This window comes from Arachis hypogaea, chromosome 4, assembly GCF_003086295.3.
Source record: "Arachis hypogaea cultivar Tifrunner chromosome 4, arahy.Tifrunner.gnm2.J5K5, whole genome shotgun sequence".
NCBI lineage: Eukaryota > Viridiplantae > Streptophyta > Magnoliopsida > Fabales > Fabaceae > Arachis > Arachis hypogaea.
Window position 1 is genome coordinate 31921881 of NC_092039.1, and position 26926 is coordinate 31948806.

At 34.6% G+C, this 26926-nt stretch overlaps 3 protein-coding genes across 7 annotated transcripts; all 3 read left to right on the plus strand.

The window, feature by feature from the left end:
* The first annotated feature begins 538 nt into the window (after nt 1-538).
* On the plus strand, nt 539-7827 carry LOC112796622 (uncharacterized). Its single transcript, XM_025839169.2, has 4 exons — nt 539-2441; nt 2554-5141; nt 5723-6044; nt 7581-7827. Exon 3 carries the CDS (start codon nt 5741-5743, stop codon nt 6032-6034), a length of 294 nt encoding a protein of 97 aa, XP_025694954.1. The 5' UTR covers nt 539-2441; nt 2554-5141; nt 5723-5740; the 3' UTR covers nt 6035-6044; nt 7581-7827.
* Nucleotides 7828-9536: 1709 nt separating this feature from the next.
* Nucleotides 9537-16353, plus strand: LOC112796623 (tRNase Z TRZ1). Of its 5 annotated transcripts, none has more exons than XM_025839172.3 (11): nt 10078-10371; nt 10493-10728; nt 10896-11017; nt 11964-12182; nt 12596-12758; nt 12859-12929; nt 13395-13490; nt 14340-14453; nt 15409-15477; nt 15563-15637; nt 15754-16353. In XM_025839172.3, exons 4-11 carry the CDS (start codon nt 11973-11975, stop codon nt 15826-15828), a joined length of 873 nt encoding a protein of 290 aa, XP_025694957.1. In that variant the 5' UTR covers nt 10078-10371; nt 10493-10728; nt 10896-11017; nt 11964-11972; the 3' UTR covers nt 15829-16353. The 5 variants fall into 5 exon arrangements, with proteins under 5 accessions (XP_025694959.1, XP_025694957.1, XP_025694958.1 ...); XM_025839171.3 differs by having other exon boundaries at nt 10160-10371; nt 10654-10728; XM_025839174.3 differs by lacking the exon at nt 10493-10728 and having other exon boundaries at nt 9537-10371.
* A 3843-nt stretch (nt 16354-20196) lies between these two features.
* LOC112796624 (uncharacterized) lies at nt 20197-25384 on the plus strand. The gene is made up of 9 exons (XM_025839176.3): nt 20197-20716; nt 20839-20922; nt 21957-22066; nt 22476-22526; nt 22746-22889; nt 22973-23062; nt 23763-23869; nt 24008-24092; nt 25090-25384. The coding sequence occupies exons 1-9, from the start codon at nt 20605-20607 to the stop codon at nt 25186-25188; spliced, it is 882 nt and encodes a 293-aa protein (XP_025694961.1). The 5' UTR covers nt 20197-20604; the 3' UTR covers nt 25189-25384.
* Nucleotides 25385-26926: the final 1542 nt, after the last annotated feature.

Here is a 26926-nt window from a genome sequence, read left to right on the forward strand (position 1 = left end):
CATACTTTCACTAAAGTTGCAAATTGGTCCCTATTGCAAACATGTGCAGGTCACATGTTCAAAATAGAGAATATTCTGAGAATATTTTGTTAAATCAAACACTTTTTGAATGGCGGGTACTAAATTACAAATTTTAATTATCTTTAGGGACCCAATTACAAACTTTTAAAGTGTAAAGACTAATTTATAATTTCACCAAAAGTATAGGGACCAACTGTGTAATTTAACCTAAAATTATTTTATATTTGATAATGTATTAAAATTAAATTCATAAAAATAGTAGTGACAATATAATTTTTGTGGAGTTAATAGTCAAAATAGTCCTTGAAAGATACCTCGATCTCCATTTTTGTCACTGAAAGATAAAATTAATCAAAGTCGTCCCCAAAAAATAATCGACATGTTCACGCCTTCCATCATCTCCGTCGTTAAGGTGACTAACATTCGCTGACGTGTTCTGTTAACTGTCAGCTTAGCACACAAACAAAACGACGCAGTTTTGATTAAATGGCATCCAAGCCTTGATGCGTCATCGTTTACTGTCCAGAAGAGATTCAAAATATTTGTGAACATGATCTAAAAGAGATCCTCCTCTTTTCTTCATCTCATCTTAGCTTAGCTCGTTCATCATATTCTAATGGTGATTTGTCTATTTTGCCCTTCAACAAACAGGCTTTGCGGATGAAATGAAGAACGCAAGAAGGATCGGCACCTTTAAGCAGTTTGTGGTTGGAAGAAGCAGCGAAGTCACCTTCACCACGACCTTTGAAAAATATGAAGCTATCCTTTGATGCCTCGCCAATTTTGATCCTACCAGAGAGATACATATGCTTTCTCCTTCTCATCGATCTTGTTTCAGTTATTGTTAATTTTAGTTTTTGTTAAATTTTATTTTAGGTAATTTTCAAAATCTGACTAGGGATAAAAAATAAGAAGCGGCGAAGTATTGTATTATCTAAACTTGTCGCTACTGGTTCATTTGGATTTTGGACAAGGATTTTAATTTTCTCTACATATATAGCTGAAGTTATGATATATTTAGACATGGCTAAGCAAATATTTTTTCCAGATTTCATAGCTTCAGTTCTATTAGTTCTGGCTAAACTGGATTTCTCACTTAACTTGTATCTAAAATATGGATTTGGTGTTTTAGTATGTATTGTACTTATAATGTAAGGTTATGTTGAATCTAGTGTGTTCCTGTTTGCACAATTGGGAACAGCAACTTGACATTTTTCATCCTTTTCAATTGAACAACTAATTACTAAACTACATTGGCTTTGCTTTTTTTTTTTGAAGTAGTATATACCAGAACCCTTATGAAAAGGTTTTTTCAAATTGATTAGCTAATGCTTTGTTTGATTGTTTATTCAGGTGTTGTGGATAGACTTTAAACAAATCAGGGGTTGTAAATTAAACTACAAGGAAGGTGCTCAGAAATGGCTGAATGAATCTGTAGTCTAACATGTTCTATTTTAATTCTAATCAAGCTGCATACTTAAGCTGGTGTTAGGATGAGATATTTTGTAAAATGAAGTATCATATTAAACATTGTGGTTATCTGTAATTTGAAAGTTGTATGTGCCATTCTCTTTTGGTATAGCTTTCTTTTTAGGTTTGTATCCTTATGCAAAACCTTATGAATTTGCTGTGGTAATTATCCTTAAGACAATGTAACAATTAGCCTTCAATGGCAAGACAATGCAAAGATTACTTAGTTTGATTACTTAGTCTATTTATGGCTTAATATATCTATAGCAACAGTGACAGTGATTAATTTGCAATATTTGACAATGTTAATGATAGAGAGTTTGGACTTAATCTTAGAAGGAGCTTTACTTTGCATGTCATATATGTACAAGTAAGAGAAAGTGAATGCGGTATGATGGCTTTAGGTTGCTAGATTTTTTGTTTCTAGTTATCATGGTTAAACTATTATAAACTGAAAATAGAGTTTATAAATGGCAACTTAGATTATGAGTACATTTGTTAATCAAATATATTTATGCATCAGTTACACCATCATATATAAAGAAGTCTTAATATAAATAAGATACAAAAGGTAATAAAGTAAAGGTAACGGCGATGAAGTTTTATTTTTATTGTGTTATTTTGCAAACATGTTATGCTTTTTCAATTATAGACATCTATTTTCAAAAGAAAAACGGTTACTATTTTCACATTTTTCCTTTCTAAGTTCTAACTATTCCATTATAATACAAGTTTGTGGACAAAATTAACTCTATTCTATTTACATTTTACAGATTATAGAATAAATAAAATTAAGTTACTACAAAGAATAATTCGATTTCTCCCATGGAGCAGTGCATTCTGTTCTGTTCTATCTCTAACTCTCTTTATACTTTAAATATGTAGAATCTGTAGCTCCCATTTCTGTTATACTCGTGCAACAGGAAAAAAGGGTGGCATCATTACATAAGGTAAAGTCTTGTTCTTCTCCTTTGATTGCATAAAAAGCTCTGCATCTTTCCTCATAAGCATTTCCAGTGAATTACATTGAGATAATGGTTGATTTTTCTCCCACCCTACAAGGCTACAAGTGGAAGTGCCATGCAAAATGGCAACACAAACGTAGAAGACTTGTAACAGGGATAACTGGACATGGAAATCAACTACATATTCACCTTCTTCAACTCTGTCCAAGCTAAAGGTAGGAGTATTTTTCTTAACTCCCTATAAAGTATGCACAAAATGAAAAACACATAAGATATTTGCTAAAATGTAATCATGACAATATTGTAAATGAAGCAAGCTGTACATTTTCATGTATCATTAAATCAGTTAATTTTTCAATTATAGAGTGAGTGTCTGTTTGCTCTTTTTAATTTTTATCCTAATTTGGATGTGTTCTATCTTATAGTAGCAAAATGGTTGCTAAGCATACAAGTAATAAGTTGGAACTAATTGCATTAAACTTTTGGATCTTGAAACTTTGCACTAGCTTATGTTATGCAGTTTCTAATAAAAAGGCATCAATCTTCTTCGGAAAAAAAAAAGCATGAAAATAAGAAAGTGAAGATCTTAATGACTAAAACATAATGATAGAAAAGGAAGGTCTTTTTTGTAATTACATCTTAATGGGATTTGATCAGTGAATGAGAAAGCATATACAATAAAGTATGAAGTAGTTAAACTATAGAACTATTTACCTGAAGAAAAAGTTGCAATGGTTGATAATACAATAGGTTTTTCGTTTCCTCAACGTTTTTCCTTCTTCTTCGCATGGACGAGCTCGAAGCATAGCTACCATGTGAGTGTGATGGAAACCCACCACCGAGATCTCCATTTCCGCTTCATCATGGCACCGAAATCGATTTTTTCCTCCCTCAACAACTGTTGGATCTGCAACAACACTCAAGCAATGCATCATGTTCATGGGAAGATGGGAGTTATGGTTTATTTAATTGAGATTCAGGGACTAAATTGATACATTTTGCTAAACATATCTCGTTAGCAACACACACAGCATGCCAGGTGTAATTCATATTGCCACTTCACATTCCAGGTCAGCAGATTGTTAACGGTAGTGTGAGAAAGTTAACGAAAGGACGAATGTGATTTAAAAAAAATCATTCAGGGACAAAAATGGAGATTGCGTGATCTTTTAGGGACGATTTTGAGTATTAACCCAATTTTTGTGATTCTCCTAGAATTGAGAGAAAAATGAGGTAGAAAACTGGGTCATATTATTGGATTTGGGTCACATATTGTGGAGTTATATATTCAACAAACCCACCCATGTGAGGAAAACCAGCAAATATAGTTATCAAATCCGGTTCGATCTGGTCAATTTGACCAAAAATTCAGTTATCCAATTATTTGGTCGAGTCGAATCACTCGTTGTACCAATCATGCATCAAACCTGTTGAAATTCGGATGGATCCAATCGATTTTCATCAAAACGGCGACTCGACCGGTTTATTTGACCCGAACAGTGTCATGTTTTTTTTTTCAATGAACCGTTCCATCCTCCCGCCCCCCTCCTGGGCCGCCTTTTTCTTTCTGAAGCTCTAAGGTAGTGTTTGGTTGATGTCCACATCTCATTGACATAGACACACATGTCTGTTGTTTGGTTTGGTGAGACACAGATTTTCGAAGGACACAACAGGATATGGATGGACACGGAGACAATAAATTTGTGTACTTCCAATTTGGTGAGACACTGAAACACAACTTATGAGACATTGATTTTTTATTCTTTTATCCTTATTGAATTTTTAAGATTTGTCCTTTTATCTCCCCAAACTTTTTTTCTCTTCCTCTTTTAGATTTTACAACCAAATTTATCCTTCTATTTTCTTCAAGAAAAAATTATATATTTAATTTTTTATTTATTTAAATTTTGATTAATCTTTAATAAATTCTAAACTTTAATTTTTTATCTTTTTTAAAAAATTATATATTTAATATTTGAATGATAATTTAAAATGATATTAGAAGAAATAAAAAATATTAAAAAAATAAAAATTTAATAATAATGATATACAGTATTTGAAGTAATAAATATACAATAATAATAAAACTTGTGGTTGAACGAAAAATAATTCAAATTTTTTGAAATATACGTGTCTTATTCTTTATTTTTCCCGAACACAATTCATATATACAAATTTTGTATGTGTGTTTAATGTCTATCTTTTTGGTGTCTGTGTCTCGTAATATATATGAACCAAACGGAGCCTAATTGCGGAAGATCACCGGCAGCCCAACGCTATCTCCTCTCTCAAACTCTCTCTCAGTTTCTCCCACGAGCTCAAGCTCTCGTCAGCTCGTCTCATCTCCGGTCTCTCACCTCTCGTCTCCGGTCTGTCAAGCTCTCGTCAGCTCAAGCTCTCCCTTCCCTGCGCTAGCTTCGCCGGTGGCAGAAGCAGACGGAACTGCATCTGGTCCCTCGGGTGGTGGTGGTCGTCGTCTTCTTGCTTCTCACGGTTTCTGTCTCGCACCTGGTCTCGATCTCTCCCTTCCCTGCGCAGCTGCGCTCTTCGTCGCCGGTAGCAGAGGCAACAGATCCCGGTGGGCTGGTCTTCAGTGTCGTCTTCTTGCTTCGAGCCTTGACGTCAGATTCTCCCTCGCCATCAGCTTCTCCTTCGCCGTCATCTTTCTTCGCGCAACCCGATTTGGTGAGCTCCCCTGTTCTTTCTGTTTCAATTTTGTTGCTGCATCACTGCACTTTTATTTTGTTGCTGAAAGTAATTTGTTGTTGAAAGTTGAATGTGTTGCTGAAGTTTGTTACTGATTATCATGAACCTTGAATTTGATGTTGACTTGCCAAAATAATCACTTAGCTTTTAAGTTTGTTTGTTGCCGAAAATATTACTGAGTTTATTGAACCTTGAATTTGGTGCATATTTTTGTTATTGTAAATCTGTAAATCATGTTGAATTTGTTATTTATTATCTATCACTGGAGATTGAATCTATTGTTGTCTTGCTGAAATAATCACTTATCTAAATTTTTTTTTGTTGTAAATCTGTGAATCATCTCTTGAGATAAATCTTTTGTCGCTAAAAATTATTATAGTTGAATTTGTTGTTGAAAATGAGGTTCATGCTCTCTGCAATTGTTCAGTTAAATTGTTGTCCCATACTTTCTGTTTGTATTATTATGAATTATGTTATCAAGAATAGTACAGAATGATAGCACAAAAGAATAGTATTATCAAGAATCAGCATTTTATTCTCAATCTCCCCCAATTTTCTAGGGTTTTTGAGGATCCCAAATGGCGCTGAGGAAGTTCGTCAACGAGATCAGGGGTTTGAAGGTGAAGGAGCTTCCCAACTACATCAAGCCCAAGTTATCTCTCGATTACATCAAGAACTCCTTTAACCGTGGCTTGGATAACTACTACACCAAGTACATCGAAACCAGTTCTCCTGATCCACTCTACCATGTTTGCTTCGGCGGCATGGTTTTGTCCTACCTCGTTAATCTTCCCGAGGAGCGCCGCCACTACGAGCACCTCGAGCACGAGCGCCTCGCTAAGGCACACAGTTCCACCGCCGCCCACCATTGATCTCCAATCGGTACTTTTTAATCTTTTTTCTTGGTTTTAGGGTTTGTGGTGAAGATAGATCTAGAATTCGGTTGGTTGTTGGTAATTTTAGGGTTGATTGTGTTAGGTGCTTTATATGTGGGTAGAAATGGGGATAATTTCCGTGGGTGAGATGTATTTGTAGAATTAACTACAAGCCTTAGGGTTTGATTTTGGTAAAGTGTGATTGAAGAGGATTCTTACTGTGCTAGTCAATGCCGGACTTGGATAGATTAGTGGAAGTTTCTGACCTTTTCTATCAGCAAGCATCTCAAGAGTCAAAGATGCAGTGGTGGATTGGATTTTGATGTGGTGAAATTTACATTGATATGTTATCAAATTTGAGTACTACTACTTTTTCTTTGTTTGGATTGCTTGTTCGGTGTGTTTTCAGTTTGGTGATATGTTATATGTCTTTGAGAGTTTGAGGTGTAGTAATCAGGATTGCATTATGATCCATGCCTGTTTGGGTAGTGCTTGAAATGATAAAATTTGTGGAAGGAATTGTTGGCTGTTTTTTTTTTTTGGAGGTTTTGTTGTGATAATAACTTAATAAGTGAAAGTTCTCACCTTGGATTAGTGGGAAATGGAGCATCTTGCAAAAGTTTCTGTATTTTTTGTCATTCCATCTTGAAATGATTTTTTGTGAGCAGTTGTTAGCTTTGTTTAGCTGTTTGCTATATACAAAATTCTTTTGACCCTTTGGGAACTGCAGATGAGGGTGTTGTTTTAAATTGAATGGTGATTGATGATGATCCGTTGCTGCAATTGTGTATGAGAATAGAGTTATACTTAGTTTTGATATGATGGTGCATTTTGACTTTTGGAGGCCATGTCTTTCTATTAGAATTTATTACTGATGTTTCATGTGTTTGTGGACTTATAAATAGTTGTACTAAACAATTGATATTATTTTATTCGTGCAGATGATTGGTTGAGCTATAATTGTACCAAAATACACAATTTGTGATATTTTCCTAGCACACGTTTTTAGTTTTAGCTGCTGTATGACTCTTCCTCCTCTGTGTTTGAAATTATGGGCATGTTGTTTAGGGTTCGGAATTTACATATTAACTATGATGCTGTTTAATAACATTGTTTGCCGTTTCTTTCCAATAAAGGGTGCAGCACTTTTAGTTGTCCAACTCACAAATCACCGGTTCTCTTTGATCCTTCTGTTTGCTCCAAAATTTTCAGATTTAGAAGTTTTTATTGGGTATAGACAAGCTAGTTAGAAATATTTATGGAATGTTATACTTAACATGACATGACAATGAAATCGGTGGGGGGCTGAAATGCGTTATTTTTTAAATACTTACTATAGTGTGGGATAAATGATAAGAACTGACTGTGTATCAGAACTTCATAGTGTAGCAGAGCCCTCGCTGTGTCCAAAGTTCAAAACGTTCTGTTTGCGCAGATGATTATGTTTTGAATCTCAATAGTTTCATGACGTGTTTATTTTTTATCTTTTTATTTTTTTGATGTGGTTGTTGATATATGACTTAATTGATTTCTGCATTTGCAGGTTCCTGGTTGTTGAGTTGGAGATGATCGGCTTGCATAATCATTTTGTTTGAAAATCTGAATAATCAAGGCTTAACAATGCTGTTGCCTTCAATGTATTTCAGCGCTTAGATGGTTAAATAAGTTTTATTTGATACAGTACAGGGTTTCCTTGCATTTAAAATGTTAACTGAATCTGCGAAAGGTGGACATATTTCTTGTTTCCCTTGCGTTTAAAGTGACAATGGAATTTGTGGAAGGTGAACATATTTCTTGGTCTCTTCCTAGGCTGAGTCCTCTTCACGTGATTTTTTTTTTTCTAAACCAAAAATAATGATTGGAATAGGGGCATGAGAATCCAACAAAGGATTAGTTAAATGTGATTCATACGTTGAACAAATTCATTCAGCGACAATATGGTAAAAGTGTTGAATTTGATAGTGGGAAAATTGGACAAATATCGGTATAGGGTGTAATGGCTTGATGAAGCATGCTTATAATATTAATAAATGGTACATATAATTTAGACACCAAAGGAAATGACCCATATAATTTAAAATCAATCTAATACTATTGGTTAATTAATCCATTATTACATTTATGTTAATATGCAGCAAATATTTTCACCAGGAACAGTTTATCTTAATATGCTGCAAATATTTTCACCAGGATGCAACAATGACACTTGATTTGAATAGTTGTCTGAGAGTAAGAAGTAGGACAAATTGTGATTGATGACTTTTTCTAGAGGCACTGATAAATTTGCAGTGAAGTGTAAACTAGGATGTTGTCAAACCTTGAATTGTTCTCGGAACATTAAGCTTATGAAGACTTAAGGATTTAGTATCATGTTATGCTATAGGATACTAGTTTGAATTTGTAATAACTCTGACATGAGTCAGTTTTGTTCTGCATCAAGTCGAAGGAGGAGAGCTGCCTTTGAGTTTGTTGTGTAAGACCTCGAAGGGTTCCAGTTTACAAAATGTGGACGAAGATGAGATTTTGCAGAAATCAATGGCCTCTAAATGCAATGGTTCATTCACCGAATAATGGTAACGGTGTTACCGATAGACAGAAAGTGAAGTCATCTGGCAGTATTTGGAAAAAAAGGCAACCGGAAATATCTCCTGCTAAGACAGCAGAAAATGGCAACAAGGTACTTACCTATTCTCACAAATCTCACATTATGCATTTTGGTGCTTTGGAAGTAACTTTCTGCACAAACAAACTCTGGCAAAGCAAAAAACTGAGTGTATAATAAGATGAAAGTAAAGATTTTGTTGAAAATCAAATCTGAAATTCTATCCAATCCATGTAGTATGTTAAAAGTAAGATCAAATTCAATCCAAATTTTTGCACTTCTAATCGGTTTAATGGTTTTAATTGAATTGGATTGGATTGGATTACCTCTTACAAGCATAGATGCCTTGATGATGTTGGCTTGAAGAAGGACCATAATTCGAAAATTTTCACATTATCTTTTCAGGACTTGGAAGAAGAGAGTGATGATGTTGGCTTGAAGAAGCTGTTACAAGAAAAGAAAAGAAAGATGGAATTTGTGTTTGGAGGAGACTCTAAGGCAGCAGAGTTGGAATTTGAAAGACTTAGCAAATTGAAGACTAAACTAGATAGCATGAAGGTTAAATTAATTGAAGTTCAAAACCACAGAGCAAAGGGTGCAAAGGAACCATGTGTTATATATGTACCCATAGCTAAGTTAAGGGAAAAAGGTTGAATAATTAAGAGACTTTTTAGTACCATTTTATTTTATTTTATTTTATTTTAACAGAAGGTTATATAATATATAGTGTTTTTTCTTGTATAATGAAAGTGAAGCAAACCTAACAGGTGAGCCACTAGGAGTAGTTTAGATTCAAGCTTCATTGTCATAATGTACCCCAAAGAAAACGAAGTGAGGCAAAGCTGTTGAAGTTGGATTTGCTTATACATATTAATAATTTAACGTTAGCAATTGCTCATTGTAAGAAACACCCTTCCCCCCCCCCCCCCTTCTTTCTCTCTCCCTCTCCCCCCTTCCTCTCTCTCTTTGAAGTCTCTTATTATTATTTCAAAAAAACAAGCCTTTAAACATGCTTATATTACTTCTATCAGCTAACCAAGTTATAGGTTCAATTGTTGGATATCAAATACCGATTATCTCAAAAAGACTGTTTTGATTGTTCTAAGAACAAGAACTCTCACATTTAGAAGAGTCTTTGCAAGGCTTAAAGAAAATGATGAATTTGCTTGGTGTATTGAAAATTTGAACCAAAATTTTTTATTTTCTAGCTAGAAGAGAGAAGAGCAGTTATGTAATGAGATAGATTATGTTTCACATTTCTGATTCAAACCAGAATATTTGGTCAGTTGGTAGGTACTATTTGGAGACTCTTTATTTCCCTGCATCTCAGAATCTGAAAGATAACATTTTTTTTTCAATTTAGATGTGCAAACGGGGTCCGGAAGCGGGTGGGTATTGGTTTGGGGCTGATCCAAAGTCTATGACTCACGCAATAGTTATTTGTGGTTGTGTAAGCAGCTTTTTAGTTAGGAGGAGTGGGGAATTGGCTTTAGCTTTGGCACTAGCTTATTCTAAAAAAGCACAAATTTTTGATTTGGTTGTGTTTTAGTGAGACTCTTCCTACTATAAGCTTGTCCGTTTTTGCTTTCCTCGCTCTTGTCTTTGTGCCATCGCAATCGTCACCTTCCAGCCACTTGGTAGACGTTGTTGTCGCCGTCTCCCTCCCCTCGACTCCTCCTTCTCAGAAGCCTTGCAATCGCCAACGTGGCCTCTCAGATTGCAGTTCGAAAAGGTTAAATTGAGTATCAATTGAATTCAGCATAATTGGCAAAATCATGTTCTTTTTTTTTTTTAATTGTAAAGCGCATTTTGTACAAAAGGGTGCTACTTACGTTTTAATATGATTCATTTAGAGTATGGTTTGTTTCTCCGGAGCAACTAGTGTTACAGAGATTTGATTGTTGTTCAACCACAAAGGGGAAGATAAAAGAATGAACCTTGGTTCTATTTTGTCCGGTTGTGATGCACTGAGAATTGAGCTATTCAGGGGTTTGAATTGGTTTTGTTGTCATAGGTTATTATCCTCTTTTGGGGATTTGTGATTCCTAGTTCGCTGAGTGCCATTGATCATTGGTCGCCGGAGGTGAAGGTATGCTGTTGTTGTAACTGCAACTGAAACATGAAGTTGGGTTTTAGACTTGTAGTTTCTTCTTTGAGGCTGTACTAATTTTTTAGGAGAACTGTTTAGAAGGTTTGAATGTTAAAATAGAAGTTGGTCAATCATTGGTAAATCTCTTTCCCTTATTCGATTTTCAGGGGCAGGGGATGGTTTGTTTTGGACATCTTGGAAAAAATGTTGCTGAGATTGGTTCATATGCGGATGTGATTCTTGATGCTTGTTGCCAGAATATTGGAGAAGCTAATTAGAAATTTCTTGTGTAAGTTTGTGTTTTCAAATGTTTGCTGATTACTTTAATTAGAATTTTTTTGTGATTCTGAATTTTTGTTGCTGATGTGATGAGTTTCTGGGTAAGTTTGTGTTTGTTATTTATGTGATTTTTGATTTTTTTGTTTTAGTTATAAATTTTGATATTTGAATTTGTTTGTGATTTTTAATAATAAATTATGGACTAGTTATTATGTGAAATTATAAAATTTTGAATTTCATTAGCTTAAAAATCATTGAATTTAAATATTTAAAATTATATTTTGAATTGTTAATAATTTATTTTATATTTAATTAAATCGGTTTAACTACGATTCGATCTTGGTTGGACTATTAAACCAGTTATTTGACTGGTTCGGTTCTTACAACCTTGAGAAACTTAAAAAAAAAAAGTCTTAGTGATTTTTCTAAATATTACTCTTTTTCATCAATCAATCCCGTCTTCCCCCAATGGCCCAACCAAGAACCAACATAAGTCCCAAGTACTAAAATAGAGGCTCTTGCACACTCAATACCCAAAAAAAAAAAAAAACTGAAAAAAAAGGCTTGCACACTTCCGGCCACCGCCACAGCTGCTAGACCCAAAAGCTCCACGACTACGGAAACGGCACGTAGGTGTTCATACTCCCTTTGTGATTGTTGTGTTTGAATAAGATTAAATGTGTGTCACTGTGTTGTGTTTTTTTTTTTTTTTTTAATTTGGATTGTCAATTATGTTATGTGCATATTGTGCCTCTAATAGACTATTACGGTGTTGTTTAACAGATTAATACTATTTCATTTGAATTTGAATCATGCGCTTGTATACTTTTAAGTTACTCTGTGATTAGGCTTCTATTTCTTATCTTCTTTTAAGTTAATGGTTCTAGTTCCTATACTAATTTGTTCTGATCTCATGTTACTTCCTCTTATGATTTTCTTATTTTCTGTTATATCAGTTATTGTTTATGGAGCCAAAAAATGAGCAGCCAAATTCTTCAAAGAAAGCAAAGGATCTGAATATTGAGGGATACCCAGTTGGGGGTCTGTCCATTGGAGGCCATGAAACTTGCATCATATTTCCCACTCTTAAAGTAGCTTTCGACATCGGTCGCTGCCCACCTCGCGCCGTTTCCCAAGACTTTCTGTTGATCTCCCATGCGCACATGGATCACATAGTTAGTCTTCTTTGTGCATAATGCATGCATGAGATCCTGTTTGGAATTTTGTTGCACATGTATCACATTGTGATAATATTATCAAACCAGCATATGAATAATTTTTTGTTTATTGTTTAAGCTAATACTTTGAAGGGGAGCCTTGGAAAAACCAATTGAGTTGTCTCTGTGTGATTTCAAAGTCACGGGGGTCACAGGTTCAAACCGTGGAAGCAGCCACTGATGTAATTATCACGTTAGGCTGCGTACATTACACGGTGCGGCCCTTCCCCAAACCCTGCATTAACGGGGATGCTTGTGCAGCAAGCTGCCCTTTATGCTAATATTTTGCATCGGGGTTTTATCTAGTGAATGTATGGCTGAATTAATTTGTTGTTGAACTTCTGTCTTGTGACATACAAATGTTTTATCAGGGAGGACTACCGATGTATGTTGCCACACGTGGCCTGTACCGTATGAAGCCACCAACAATTATTGTACCAATTTCAGTAAAAGAGGATGTAGAGAAACTCTTTGAAGTCCATAGGAAAATGGACCATTCAGAGCTCAAGCACAACTTGATTGGGTTAGATGTAGGTAATGGTTAATTTCAATCAAACTTATGCAACTAAGATCCAAGGTTTTGAGTTATTCCAATCATGTGCAGTAGTTGCTAATACATGGCTTACATTTGCAGGAGAGGAGTTTTATTTGAGAAAAGATCTTAAAGTAAAAGCATTTCGGACTTACCATGTTATATCCAGCCAGGTACCCGACCAGCAATTGCTGCTCGAGTCATAAGCTATATATTCCTTAGTGCTATAGACTAGGGCATTGTTTAAAAAATGTAGCTTTAGGTTCTGGTGCACTCTGAGGGTAGCTGTTTTGATAATGCTTTCTCATTGCAGTTTATGTGCCATTGGCAATTCCGAGAGGCACTATAGCAGATGATTTTTGAAAGGCTTTATTATTTTGTAATCTCTTACTTGATCCTCTCGATATTTGAAGTTTTAAAGCTGTTTATTTTTAAGTTAAAATCATCTATGTTTTAATTTAAGTCTTGAAAATAGCTTTAAAAATTATGTTTATCAAACTTCCATTTGTCACCATATTCACCAGATAAATTTTGAACGACCTTTAGCAACACCCTTTCTACGAAACCAAAAGCATTTTGATGTAAGACAGAAACTTAATATGCATTTAATCTAATTAATATGCACTCTTTTGGGGCAGGGTTATATACTGTACTATGTAAGGCAGAAACTTAAACCAGAGTACATTGGTCTTTCCGGAAATGAAATCAAGAATTTGAAGTCTTCGGGTGTGGAGGTCAGTATTCACTATTCTACTGTCAACAATTCGAAACATGTACATTGTTGCAGTTTTAATGGTGCTCTATCTGTCCCAATTGTTTGGTATTTTTTCCGTATCTTTTGTTAATCTGTATTTGATAAGAAGAATGAAATGCACACAAAATGGAATGGTGATTGGTGGCCATGGCCAGGGAGGAGGTTATAACTTGTAGCTGACTATTAACATAATGTTTGTATTTTTTATATTTGGTCTTAAACTTCAAAATGGTGAACTACATATTACTTAGTGTGGTTATATTCTTGCAGTACATTGGCAAATGAGTCGTTATTTGTTGTTCAGTATTTTTTATTCTCATAAGCACTGAGCTTTCTGTAGCTTGTGTGGGCCATTGTACGAGGAAGAGGAGTGTTATGCAATGTGTGGGTTCAAATTTTAACAACCTACCAACTCATGGGTAGATTGGGTTGATGGCAAGTTTGATTCTTTAGGAGCAGTATAAAAGGAAATGAACTTGTGGGGAGAAACCAGATCCCCTTGAATACCAGGAACTATCTGTATTTGTTTTCCTAAGATTTTTTCTACATTTCCTCAGTAAATCCATGTTATTGTTACTGAGATACACTGATACCAACAGTTTGCGGTATAGTATAAATCATAGATACCATTTTCTATTCTTGGTTTGAGCCAGATTCTCTAAATTAATTTTTGTGCTTAAGAATATTGTTTATAATCCATGCATCATTTACATGGAAGTTTGGTGAAAAGTTCAACTGCACTCTATTTGTGGTAGAAGTTGTGGTGGATCATCTGTTATATCTTTTGGTTTCACTTTGCATGCTAATCATCAAGCTTGGTTCTTGGCAGATAACATACACTTTGACAGAACCTGAGGTCGCATTCACGGGAGACACCATGTCAGATTTCATAGTTGATGAAAGTAACACTGATGTTTTGCGGGCTAGAATTCTTGTCATAGAGGTGAACGAGATATCTATCCAACATGTTTAAACTTATAAATCATTGAATATGTTGTGTGTTAGGTTTCATAATTCTTTATGGATTGGACTTAGACCCATGTAATGTGTAGATTAAGATGGATATATATTTTTTTGAAAAATAGTAGTATATATTATATAATACTTTTTTCTATTTGAAACAAAGAAAGTATGTGTTGGTTTAATGATAAATTTAGTAATCTTGCATAGAATGAAAGAAAAATAATATTTATTTAGAATGAATAAAAATAAATACAAGTATATGTTATTTGGAAAGAGTTTGTAACCTAATTTTTCCATTCAACTAACGTTCTCTTTTTCTTTCTCTCTGGATGAAAAGGACTATGTTTGGATTCTTTTTGTTTGTCAGTTATTAACCGAACAAGCTGGTTTCCTAGTTGGAATAATGTTGTGTAAACTCATCTATTGTTGGAAAAAGTTTGAGAATTCGCTTCTCTCAAAAGTTAATAACAATGAACTGAAACTTTTATAAATATGTAATACGAACTTTAAATTTCTACAGTAATACCAATACGAATCTTCGAATGTATCATCGGATGAAATAACTCAAGTGTAGTAAGTGTTACTTATAGAAGTTTAATGTTGAAACATTGTGGCCATGATTTAAGAGTGATGATGAGTGAGCAAATAAAAAATAATATATGATGTGTAGTTAGTGATGGTAATTAGTGAGGGTTGGTGATTGTAATTAGTGAGGAAAATAAATATAAATGGAACAGTTTCTAGAAGCACTATTGATAAATGGTTAAGTTTAGATGGTAATGTAAGAAGAAATAGACACCTACAAAACCATGCTTATATGACAAAGTTATAGAATAGCAAAATGTTTACAATTCATTGTGCGACAACATTAGTGTTAGATTGTAGTTTTGCAACCTCAATGAACTAATTCTGGCTTTTCTCCTTTTCTCTTTTAGTGTACCTTCGTGAACAATTCAATCACTGTGGAGCATGCCAAAGATTATGGACACACGCATCTGTCTGAGGTATGCTATATACTGCATCAAAAAGCAGTCAATGCATCATGTAAATTTCAGTGGCAATTTATTTATTATGACTGTTGTTTTCCAGATAATTGGTTATGCCGAACGGTTTAAGAACAGAGCAATCCTCTTGATTCACTTTTCAGCACGTTACACCGTGGAGGTAAGATGCTACCTTTAATCTTGAAAATAATATATTCAACCTCTCAAAGCACTGATCTTTGTGATTGGGATCCTGGGAGAATGTTGCTATATCTTTGTGCTGCATATGCTATGCAGGAAATTGAAGAAGCTGTAACTGGTTTGCCACCTCCTCTAGCTGGTCGAACTTTTGCACTTACCGAAGGTTTCTGACAAGAAGTTGGGAGTTTGGTTCAAGTAACCAATGTGGCACAAGATTGTTGTTTAGCCATTAACTGCATTGGAACCGTAGCGGAAATTGCAACCTTTACTATGTATACCATTTTAATCCCAATTTTCACAGCACGTCACTACCACAACCACCATTGTAGGTGCAATTTAAAACCATCCATCAGCTTTTTTAGCACGTGGTCATAGGCAAACTGCACATTGTCATTGCTGGAAAATGAGCAGTGGAATGCAAGGCAAAGTCGGCCGCTTTAGGCCCCAGTTACTTAGTCGTTGATCAGGTTGGCTGTAACTTTAATCAGTTTTCAGTTTTAAAATATTTGTAAACCCCCCCCCCCCCCCCTGCTCTTCCCAATTTTTTTTTCTTACCTCTTTACAAGCCATTAGGCTCTGCAGTGAGCACAAATTTTTAAAAGGTACCCTCACGCTACGACACAATATAAGTATTTAGCATTTTGTTATAGATATTAAACCTAAAACACTGATTTTTATTACAATTTTATCCTTAAATATTACTTTTTAATCTTATTAATTTTATCGCTAATGTTATAAAGGTTGGGTAATGGTGGTAGCAAGGACTAAAGGCTTGAGATGGGTTTAGAAGTTAAAAAGTTGAAGACGATAAAAAAAATAATTTGAAAAATATTTAATGAAGTTAATTCTAAAATTAACCATTCGGTACTTTGGTCAAATGAAGTTTATTTTTTATAGATACGGTTTATACCATGATCCAAAATCATGGTTCAAATAAATATTCACTTCAGCAAGAAATCTAGAAAAAATATAATAGATTTACACAAATTGTGCTAGTTAACCACATGGGTTGATCTACTTGATTTACTTGAGGCATGGGTTTTGTGAACCATACTCGACCTGACTTGGATGATAAGTAAGATTTTGTTAACCCACTATCTTAGATATTTGTCTTTAATTCATGGAAAAGTATAGGGAGCCAATGGTCTAAGCGTACAATGTGTACAATGGAGGTTTAGGAAGTATTAGAGATATGAGTATTAGTGTTACATTGTCCCGTTAGGTTATGCTTTTGGGATGAGTGGGTTCATGACATGGTATTAGAATTCTAGATTCGAAAGGTCAAGGGTTCGATCTTTGGTGAACTCCAAAATTAACCTAAGTTTTTAGGATGAGTGATTTTATGACATGAGATGTTTATTATCCCTGGTATTCGGATGGTTATTCTGGATAGTGTGGGTGATGTTCATTTTATTCATGGACCAAAGGTTTAGCCCATTGTACACATTGTACACTTAGGCCATTGACTCCCTAGCACTACTCTTAATTCATTTATTACTAATTCATTTATTACTCTAATGTGAGATAACTCACCAGATATCGGAGGAGTTGTCCACTATTGTAAATGAAGAGAATTGAGAGTGCAATCACCTATTATCAAATTCAGGAATTTCTCAATCACAATTCATTTAAATTTGTCTAAAGATTTTGTTAATTTAATCATCAAAATTTTTTACAAGTACTCATTACCACTGTTCAGATGAGGGCGTTGGACAAATCCATTATCTCGGCGGACAAGTCGAAACTTTCATCCAAAAGAATATGAACCTCATGTCTAAAATCACATTACCTTGGTTTCAAGTATTACTTCAGAGTATTGGCATCATTGTCAGGGACCGAGTCTAATCTTTGACAAATGGCGGATGACCAACAATAAAATAGACACACACCATCTGATTCAAGATTTAGAAGTGGAGATCATCATAATAATGACAAAATCCTCTCATTTCATCAAGATTCTAAGAGAAAGGAAAGGCAACAACAGCACCCCTTAGGGGCAAGGTAAACCCAAAAAAATCATATACAATAACAAAGATTAAGCACTCACAGCAACAAACATCATCTTGCCAGAAACAATAATTTATAATTACTAAGTACCTTCAAACTAACAATCTTCATGGAGACATTCTCAGAAATTCAGAAACATTCTTTATAAATAAAAGATCAACAAAAAAGGAATCACTAGCATGTAACAAAGCCACAAAGAATAAAGCAGAGAAAAAAGCAACAATGCATACAGAGAGAAAGAAGAAGAAAAAACACCCACCTTAAAATTGAAGTGGCAAAAAACGTAACAAAGAATGCCTGAAAATCTTGGAAGCACCAATGGAAACAAAGAAAAACAGGAACTTGGAAGAAGAAGAATGACAATTATGAAAAAACGAAGCGACAGTCCCATTAAATCACGTCGAGCTGTCTAACTACATTGCTTCAATCACGTCGAGCATACTGACCTATCAAAGTAAGAAGTTTTGCATCTATACGACTTCTTAACAAATAAGCAAAATGACAATAACATGACAACTTTCTTTGCTCAAATCCCAATTTCCGTAAGTTCGATCACGAGTACGGGCACTGTTTATATCATAACCAAAACTATGGTCCAAATAAACATTCACTTCAACAATGAATCCAAAAAACCCCAACAGATCTACGCAAATTGTGCTAGTTAACCACACGGATCGATCCACCCGACCTACTCGAGGGTACGAGATCTATGAACCGTACCTGACTCAACTTAGGCGACAAGTAAGACCTTGTCAACCCACTACTCCAGATATTCGTCTCAATTTATCCATTACTCTAACGTGAGATAACTCTCCATATATTGGAGGAGATGCTGTCCACTGCTGTAAATGAGGAGAATTGAGAGTGGTGGCTAAGTAATCACCCGCCTCTATAAATGCCCCACTAAATTTAAGTATTTGTCAATCCCAATTTACTTAGACTTGTCAAAAACTCTTGCTAACTTAAGTATCGAAATCCCTTGTAAGTATTTCGACCGTTCAAACAAAGACATCATACAAATCTACTATCCTAGCAAACAAGTCGAAACATTCATTCAAAGAAATCTAAACCTCGCATCTAGGCATATATCACATTGGTTTTATGTATTATCTTGGAACAGATACAATGTTAGTATTATTTTTTATTTTTTTATGAATTAGTTTTTTTAATATTCAAATATTTGATTATAAAAAATGATAGTTTATTCGTATTTTATAATTGATTAATTAATGAAGAGTGACTAATATAAAAAAGTTTAAAGCATATATTTACACATTTTGAGATATTATACAGGAGAGATTTACACATTTTAGACGCTACATAAACAAAAGCTGATTGGCTGGTCGAATTGGAAAATGCCAACTAGAGACCAGCTTTTAGAATTAATATTGGATTAGAAAAGTCGACTTAAAACAAAATAGTTATAAATGAAATATCAAATGAATTCTTAAAAAATTATGATGAATTTGTCAAATAAAAAAATACCAATAAATCTTAAATAATTGTAATTTTAAATTTATAAGTTTTCAAATTATAATATTAAGCACAATTGCTTTTTTTAATAAGGAATTTGTTATAAGTTTAAATTTTTGATGGAATTTATTCTTTTTTGGCTCAAGAATTGAAACCGCGTTATTTTTGGGCATAGTATCAAACTTGATTAGATCTATTGAAAACTTAATGATCATGATTATGAAAATCGGATCGAATCGGATAGTGAGACTATTCAAATTGGGAACCGAACATCTATGTAGTTCGGTCTAGGGGTGGTAAAACGGGTCGAGCCCGCCGGGCCGATCCGCAAAACCCGCTAAAAAAGGCGGGTCGGGTTAGGATTTCGAACCCGCCAAATTAAGAAAACCCGCCAAACCCGCACCGCCAAATTGGCGGGTTTTGGCGGGGCGGGGCGGGCCGGTCCGCCGGGCCGAAGCTTTATATTTTTCTTTTTTTTTTATTAAATAAAATAGTGGTTACTATTATAAAATTAATAATTATAGAATTTTTAAACACTTTTTTTATTTTTTGTTTTTATTCTTCTTTTAGTTATTAACTTTATTTATTTTATTTTACAATTTCATATATATGCTCAAATTATGTGACTTATTTTTTAAAATAAAGATGATTTTATTGACAAATATTATTTTGAACAATTTTATTGAAGTTAAAAATTAAAAAAATAGTAAACAAATTATATTAAAATTTGACTATTTTTTATTTGTATTTTATTTTTTAATTATTATTTTTTGGTTAATTTTAATGAATTTTATTTTTCAAAAAAAAAAAGAAAAAAAAAGTCAAGCGGGCTAGCCTGCCAAACCGCCAATCCGCCATAAAGCGGGGCGGGCTAGCATTTTGAACCCATTTTAGTTGGCGGGGCGGGCCGGTCCGCCCCGTTTATGAGACGGGCCTAGGCGGGGCGGGGCGGGTTGGGGCGGGCCAGCCCGCTTTGCCACCCCTAGTTCGGTCCTAAGAAAAAAACTGAAATTTTAAAAACCGTTTATAGATCACTAAACCGGTCGGGAATTAACCGGTGATCCGATTGGTTTACAATAAACGACCACGTTTTGAATTTAAAAGAAAGAAAGGGCATCAGAATCCATTCCTTCCCCTTCTCTGCGGTTCAAAATTAAGAAAGCTCAAAGTTGAAACCCTGAAACCTAGCTTCTCCACCACCACTGCAAGGACTGCCGCCGTCCGTCGTGGTCAGGCATCGCCTGGTTGTCCGCTCTTCTCTAAAAGCTCAACTCTCAAGCTTTCTCTCTCTCGTCTCTCCCACTCAACGTCTCTCCCTTCTCGGTCACTCATTCACTCTTCCTCCGTGGCCTCCGTTCCTTCCGCCGCCACCAGTGTACCACCAGCAGCTTAGCTTCTTCTCTCTTTCTCTTCTCCGAACAGTCTCTTCTCTGCGTGTCACTTTGGGTCTGTGTGGTTGCTGCCAAAATGTTGCGTAGAAATATTCGCATGAGGAGGGAGTATTTATACAGGAAGAGCTTAGAAGGCAAAGAGCGCTTGCTCTACGAAAAGAAGCGCAAGATCAGAGAAGCACTTCAAGGTTCTTCCTTCCTTCCTTCCATATGAATTTTTCGTTACCGTTTTTAATTTTAATTCACTTGTTTTCGTGAAAATTTTTTATTATTATTGTTAGTTCATGTGTTTAATGTTAGTTTTATGTAGAAGGGAAGCCAATACCTACTGAGCTTAGGAATGAGGAGGCTGCACTTCGTCGAGAGATCGATCTCGAAGATGAAAACACAGCTGGTATTATATTCTTCCTTTGTCTTCCCCTGTTTTTTCTATTTTTTTTTTAATTTAGTTAGTGAATTTTTTTTATGAATTTGATTATGTTGTTTTATAATTTAATTTTATTCATTGTTTTACCCAATGAGTTCTGTAATGTTTTTAGTAAGAAGCTATTAAAGACAAACATAATAATCCATTAGTACACAACTCAATATGTAATTACCTATAACCCTTGCTAGTTTTTTATATGCTTTCTATTTAACCCCTTTGTACCAAAACAGACAACACTGAATATACATATAATTGATGGTTAACTAACTTGACTCATGCCACGTAAAAGGTTAATTCTGTAATAGACAAAATTTGTCTGGTTTAGGAGTTTAACTCTAAGTGAAAACTCTGCATATGATAGGGGAAAACATTGTATCTTTTCTAATTATTCAAGTGTTGCCAACAATAACCCATATCATAGTGAGTGTTGGTGATTTTTATAATTGTTGATGGCATTCTTTGTTTTTGTTTTGTTTTGATTTACTTTTTCTTCCCCTGTTCGGTGATTGAGTAATTTTATAGGTCTTAGAGGTCATGTTTTATTGAGAAAGGCACTATATTCATACTGAAAGCATTGAGTTGTTCCGAGTCCTTACTGCTAATACATGTGACACAGTGAACTGATTAATCGAAGCGTCATACATGAGAACATGTATACAGAAGAATATTTTGGCATTGAGAAAATAGCTTTATTTGTATCATTCCTTGCGGTGTGTTTATGAGTTTGGGCTCTTGGAGGGAAAGAGATGGATGGGAAGGGATTGAAAAGTAAAATGAACTCTACTCTATCCATTAAGGGATTAACTTCCTTCCTTTCCCCTCTGAAAACCAAGCTCACAAATCCACCCTTTGTCTCCTGGTACCCCAAGCTTTTAGGCTATTTTGCCTTTCCCTCATAAACCTTTTTGATGTTTTATTCTCGCTTGCATTGATTTATTTCAAAAGAGACATTGATGTGATTGCTGAAATTTTGTCTCCACTTTTTGCTGTGTCTAATTCAGTCCCGAGAACACACATTGATGATGAGTATGCACATACTGCGGAAAAAGATCCTAAAATTTTGCTAACCACTTCCAGGGATCCAAGTGCTCCTCTTCAACAGTTTGTAAAGGTTTGCTCACTTCAATTGTTTTCATGTGCAAACTAGAAGAGAATTTTATTTATATTCTAATTATGTATAGATAAAAAAAAAGGAAAAGAGGAAAAAGGGTAGGGAAGTAACACAAAAAGATGTTTTTTTTTTTTTTTTCCATTTGGAGCAAACAAACTCAAAAGGAGAGTCAAATGAGGAAGAAAGAAAAATAGGATGATTTGAATGGGTAACTAATAAGCCTATTTATATTAGCTGTAAAATTAGGAAGACCGATAGATAACACCTAAAGTTATTTTATTTAATTTAATATATATAGTTTTATACATATAATATTCACAATGTTCTATTTTATTTATTCCTTTTTTACTGTCTTAGTAAATTCCGGATAACGTTTTGACTATTGTGACACTCAATTTTCTATGTTCAGGAGCTGAGTTATGTCTTTCCGAATGCACAAAGAATGAATCGTGGTGGTCAGGTTGTAACCTTTACTGTTTTTTTCCATTTATTATCTCTTGTATACGTTCAGAATCTGAATAATTGACTATTTGGTTGATTTTCCATTTATTGTTTTCTTGCTAATGAGTAATGATAATAAATATAGCTAAAATATAATCATTATTATATATCTAAAATATAAACTGATTTTCTTTTCTGTTTTGTGTTTGTATTTGGATGGTTGTTGCTATCATTTTAGGTTATTTCTGAAATTATAGAGTCTTGCCGTGCACATGATTATACAGATGTTGTGTTGGTTCATGAACATCGTGGTGTTCCGGATGGCTTAATTGTCTGCCATCTGCCATATGGTCCAACTGCATATTTTGGATTGCTCAATGTGGTAAGTGTTGGTCTTAAAAAGTATTACTTTTTGTAATATATATTTGTACGGATAACATGCTGAGTTGTTTCTTTTCCGTGTAGGTTACAAGGCATGAAATCAAAGACAAGAAAGCCATTGGTACAATGCCCGAGGCTTATCCACATCTGATTTTTGATAACTTCTCAACTAAGGTTTTCATAAGTCAACACGATCTCTATTTTGTTTACTTGCTCGAATTTCATTGGTAAATTGCCCATGGTTTTGATCTGTGGTCTGTTGCATTTTGCCATTGGTCTTTCAGATATCTACTGGTCATGCCAATGGTGTCTTGTCTGGTCTTGGAACCATAATATTCTGAATTGGACTAGAAGCAGTTGCAGCTTGACTGTTTAAACTTTAAAGTGATTTAAATGATTTCCCTCTGATGCTAAAACCGTTAAGAGTAAGATTCGAGCACAGGTTAGGACTAGGAGAAGGCACATTGTCAACTTTTTAAGCATTGATCTATTAAAATAGTTGGGTTTCTAATGGGGTTGCTTTTATTAATTAGTCTTAGAGATGACAAATGATTTAACCGAGATTCAAACTTAGGTTAATTTGGAATGAAAAAGATGATGTAGTATCAGTAGGCTACTGGTCAGAACAAATATATGTATTTTTCTTGTAAGAATAAAAGTGCAAGGTTGGTTTTGTTTGCATTGTGATTCGGGATTAGAATTTTGTTTATGTTGGCCACTTTTTCTATTCGCTAATTTCCCAACTATATATTTATGGAATATATACTTCTGCAAATTCAATATTATCGAAAGTAATTACTATCTATAGCAATAATTACGCTGGTTTTGTTCTGACTACTCATCTTATTTGGAATTCATTTTGGACTTTAAACAGTTAGGTGAAAGGACAGCCAACATTCTAAAGTATCTTTTCCCAGTTCCAAAACCAGACACAAAACGTATTGTGACTTTTTCCAACCAGTCTGACTATGTATCGTTCAGGTTGGTTTTGCATTTACAATCTTGTGCATTTGACCTTTCATTATAATTTATAAATATCCATTATTCATTCATGTTACAGTGAACTTGTGCTGGTTAGTGTTTTTTCCCTTCTCATTATCTAGTGTTTGTTCTATACAGGCATCACATATATGAAAAGCATGGAGGTCCAAAGTCTATTGAACTAAAGGAAATTGGTCCGCGGTTTGAGTTGCGACTTTATCAGGTTTGCATTACTATTAACCTCACCATTGATTGCTTCTTTGTCTGTTGTTATGTTATGAGGAAAGATGATCTTCCCCTCAAAACAAAGTAACTACATCTGTCTACATGCTACTAAATTTAAGAAAACTGTAGTTCAGTGATTGCATTTTCCATGTGTATACATGTTTCTTTGTTTTGGTTGATGTAATGTTGCTCCAAAAGTTAAAATTTTCTGTGATTACATATTTTACTTTTACATTTAAAAATATCCTTTTTGTTACCCCAGTCATTTGTAAAATTGCTTACACGGATATATATTTTTTTTGGATATGTTTGTGAACACAGCTGTTTGACAAAATGTAAACTAATTTAATAACACAATATCATTGTAAATTCTGATCTATTAGTGTTAGCAGCAGTTTGGGCCGCCTTTTTTATTTTTGGGGCTTAATTTATTAGATTCAAATATTAAAATCGTAAATTATCTACTTACTAGTGACTACTACTGCTTCTACTTTCTATTATCTACTATTTTAAAGGAGTTGAGGCAGTTTTACCACCTTTAGGTCACATTTCTGTAATTCTTCTTTCTATTTTACCCTGGCATGTCTTTGTCTCTTTCTACCACACACTTGCTTACGCTAAGAACTACATAAAACTATCCATATTGCCATGTATTACAAAATTAACAGCCATCATTGTTCTATAATCTCAAGATGCTAGTGCTTGTTGATGTTTATTTCATATTTACTAAATAAAATAATGCATTGTTCCGATTGTTATTGGATACCAAACCTATTCCTAATATCATGATTATTAAAATCAGACTGATATTCAACTCTATTGAAGCAATGGGATGGGACGGGTGGCCAGTTCACTGGTTTTTGGTCTGAAAAGATCGGTCCAGTCCAGTTCTTTTTTATTTGGTGTCCCAATCCAGTTTTAATTGCCATGCTTGTTGCTATTTTCACTGTTAACCAATTAATCCAATGTCTCTATTTTTCTCAAACACGTTGCAGATAAAGCTGGGAACTGTGGATCAAGCTGAAGCTCAAATAGAATGGGTTATTAGACCTTACATGAACACGAGTAAAAAACGCAAGTTTCTCGGTGATTGATGTTGCCATATCAAAAGCCGCAATGTTAAAGTAGTATTTACGCAGCTTAACCTGATACACGTTGAGTGCATTTTTTTATCGTGACGGAACATTGTCCTTAGTTCCTTAGTTTGAAAGAATATAATTTTTGGAATGAGCATCATTGTAAACTGCTAAAGCTATGAAAAAGTGAGAATGAAATTTACTTTTATGATTATTTCTGGAAGAAAATTATTATTTGCTTTTTCTTGGGAATATGAACAGTTCGTTTGTTATTATTATTATTATGAAAAATTTTAGATGAATAAGTTTCTTTAATATTACTTTTTTTAATAATGATTTTTTTAAAAATTAACATGGAAATTTTTGAAAAACGTAAAAAATTTGAAATAAATTGTTAAAGGTGTTGCAAGTGTGAGTAGCTGCATTTTTTGTGAGAAAAAATAGAGAAAAAGGCACAATTGCAAAATATCTGATAGCATAAAATGGTGAATCACATTTTATAGGTAAGTTGCAAATACATATATATACAGTACCTACACTATACCTTAGTTGCATTAGATCAGTACCCTTCTAACAAACTAATAACCAATTTGCTGAGGTGTCATCTAATATAATTATCAACACGACTAACTAATTCTGCATATATTGGCTCCTAACTTACATTACTCTAACTATTTATTATCAAACTTAGAGGTCAAGTGACATCCTCCCTTAAGTTAGGAGCGCATATGTTCATCATGCCTAGTTTGTCTCGGAGCCCACCAAACACGGTTGGTGCGAGTGCTTCGGTGAGCAAATCAGCCACTTGCTTATGGGTTGAGATGGGTAGTAAATGAATAAGTCCCTCTTGAACTTTATTCCTCATCACATCACAATCCACCTCTATGTGTTTCGTCCTTTCATGAAACACAGGGTTAGATGCTATGTATATTGCTGACTGACTATCACAGAAGATGTTGATAGCTTTGGTAAGAGAGATCTGCAGATCCTTCAAAATGTAACTAATCCATTGTGCCTCTCTAGTCGCACTTGCTAATGTTCGATACTCTGCCTCGGAGGACGATGAAGCCACTATCAATTGCTTTTTAGACTTTCATGTTATGAGTGAGTTTTCTAGGTAGAAATAATAGGCCAAAATTGATTTCCTAGTGTCTGGGCATGCTGCTTAGTCCGAATATGAGAACCCAGTCAAGTTGAAATCTGGTTCTGATGTGAAAAACAACCTTGCTGTTGGAGCTCCTTTCAAGTACCTAAGCACATGATGTGCTTCCTGCATGTGCTGTGTGGTTGGGCAGTCCAAAAACTGACTGATCTTTCCAACTGCTTATATCAGGTCTAGTGTTAGCTAAGTACAAGAGCCTCCTAACTAGCTTCCTATAAGCTGAATGGTCTTTTAGTGGTTCTCCTCTTTCTTTGGACAGCTTCACAGTATAGTCTAATGGTGTTCTTGTTGGTTTGCAACCTTCAAATCTTGTATCCTTTAATAAGTCCATCACATACTTTCTTTGATAGAGAGCAATACCTTTCTTTGATCTTGCAACTTTCATCCCTAGAAAGAACTTCAAATCTCCTATGTCCTTGATCTTGAATTTCTCATCCAAGATCCTCTTAATTCGATCGATTTCCTTTTCATCATTTCTAGTTATCACTAAGTCATCCACATAGACTAGCAGCGCTGTAAAACCAGATTCTGTCCTTTTCGTGAACAAGCAATGGTCTGATGCTGACCTGGTGTATCTAGCTTCTACCAAGACAG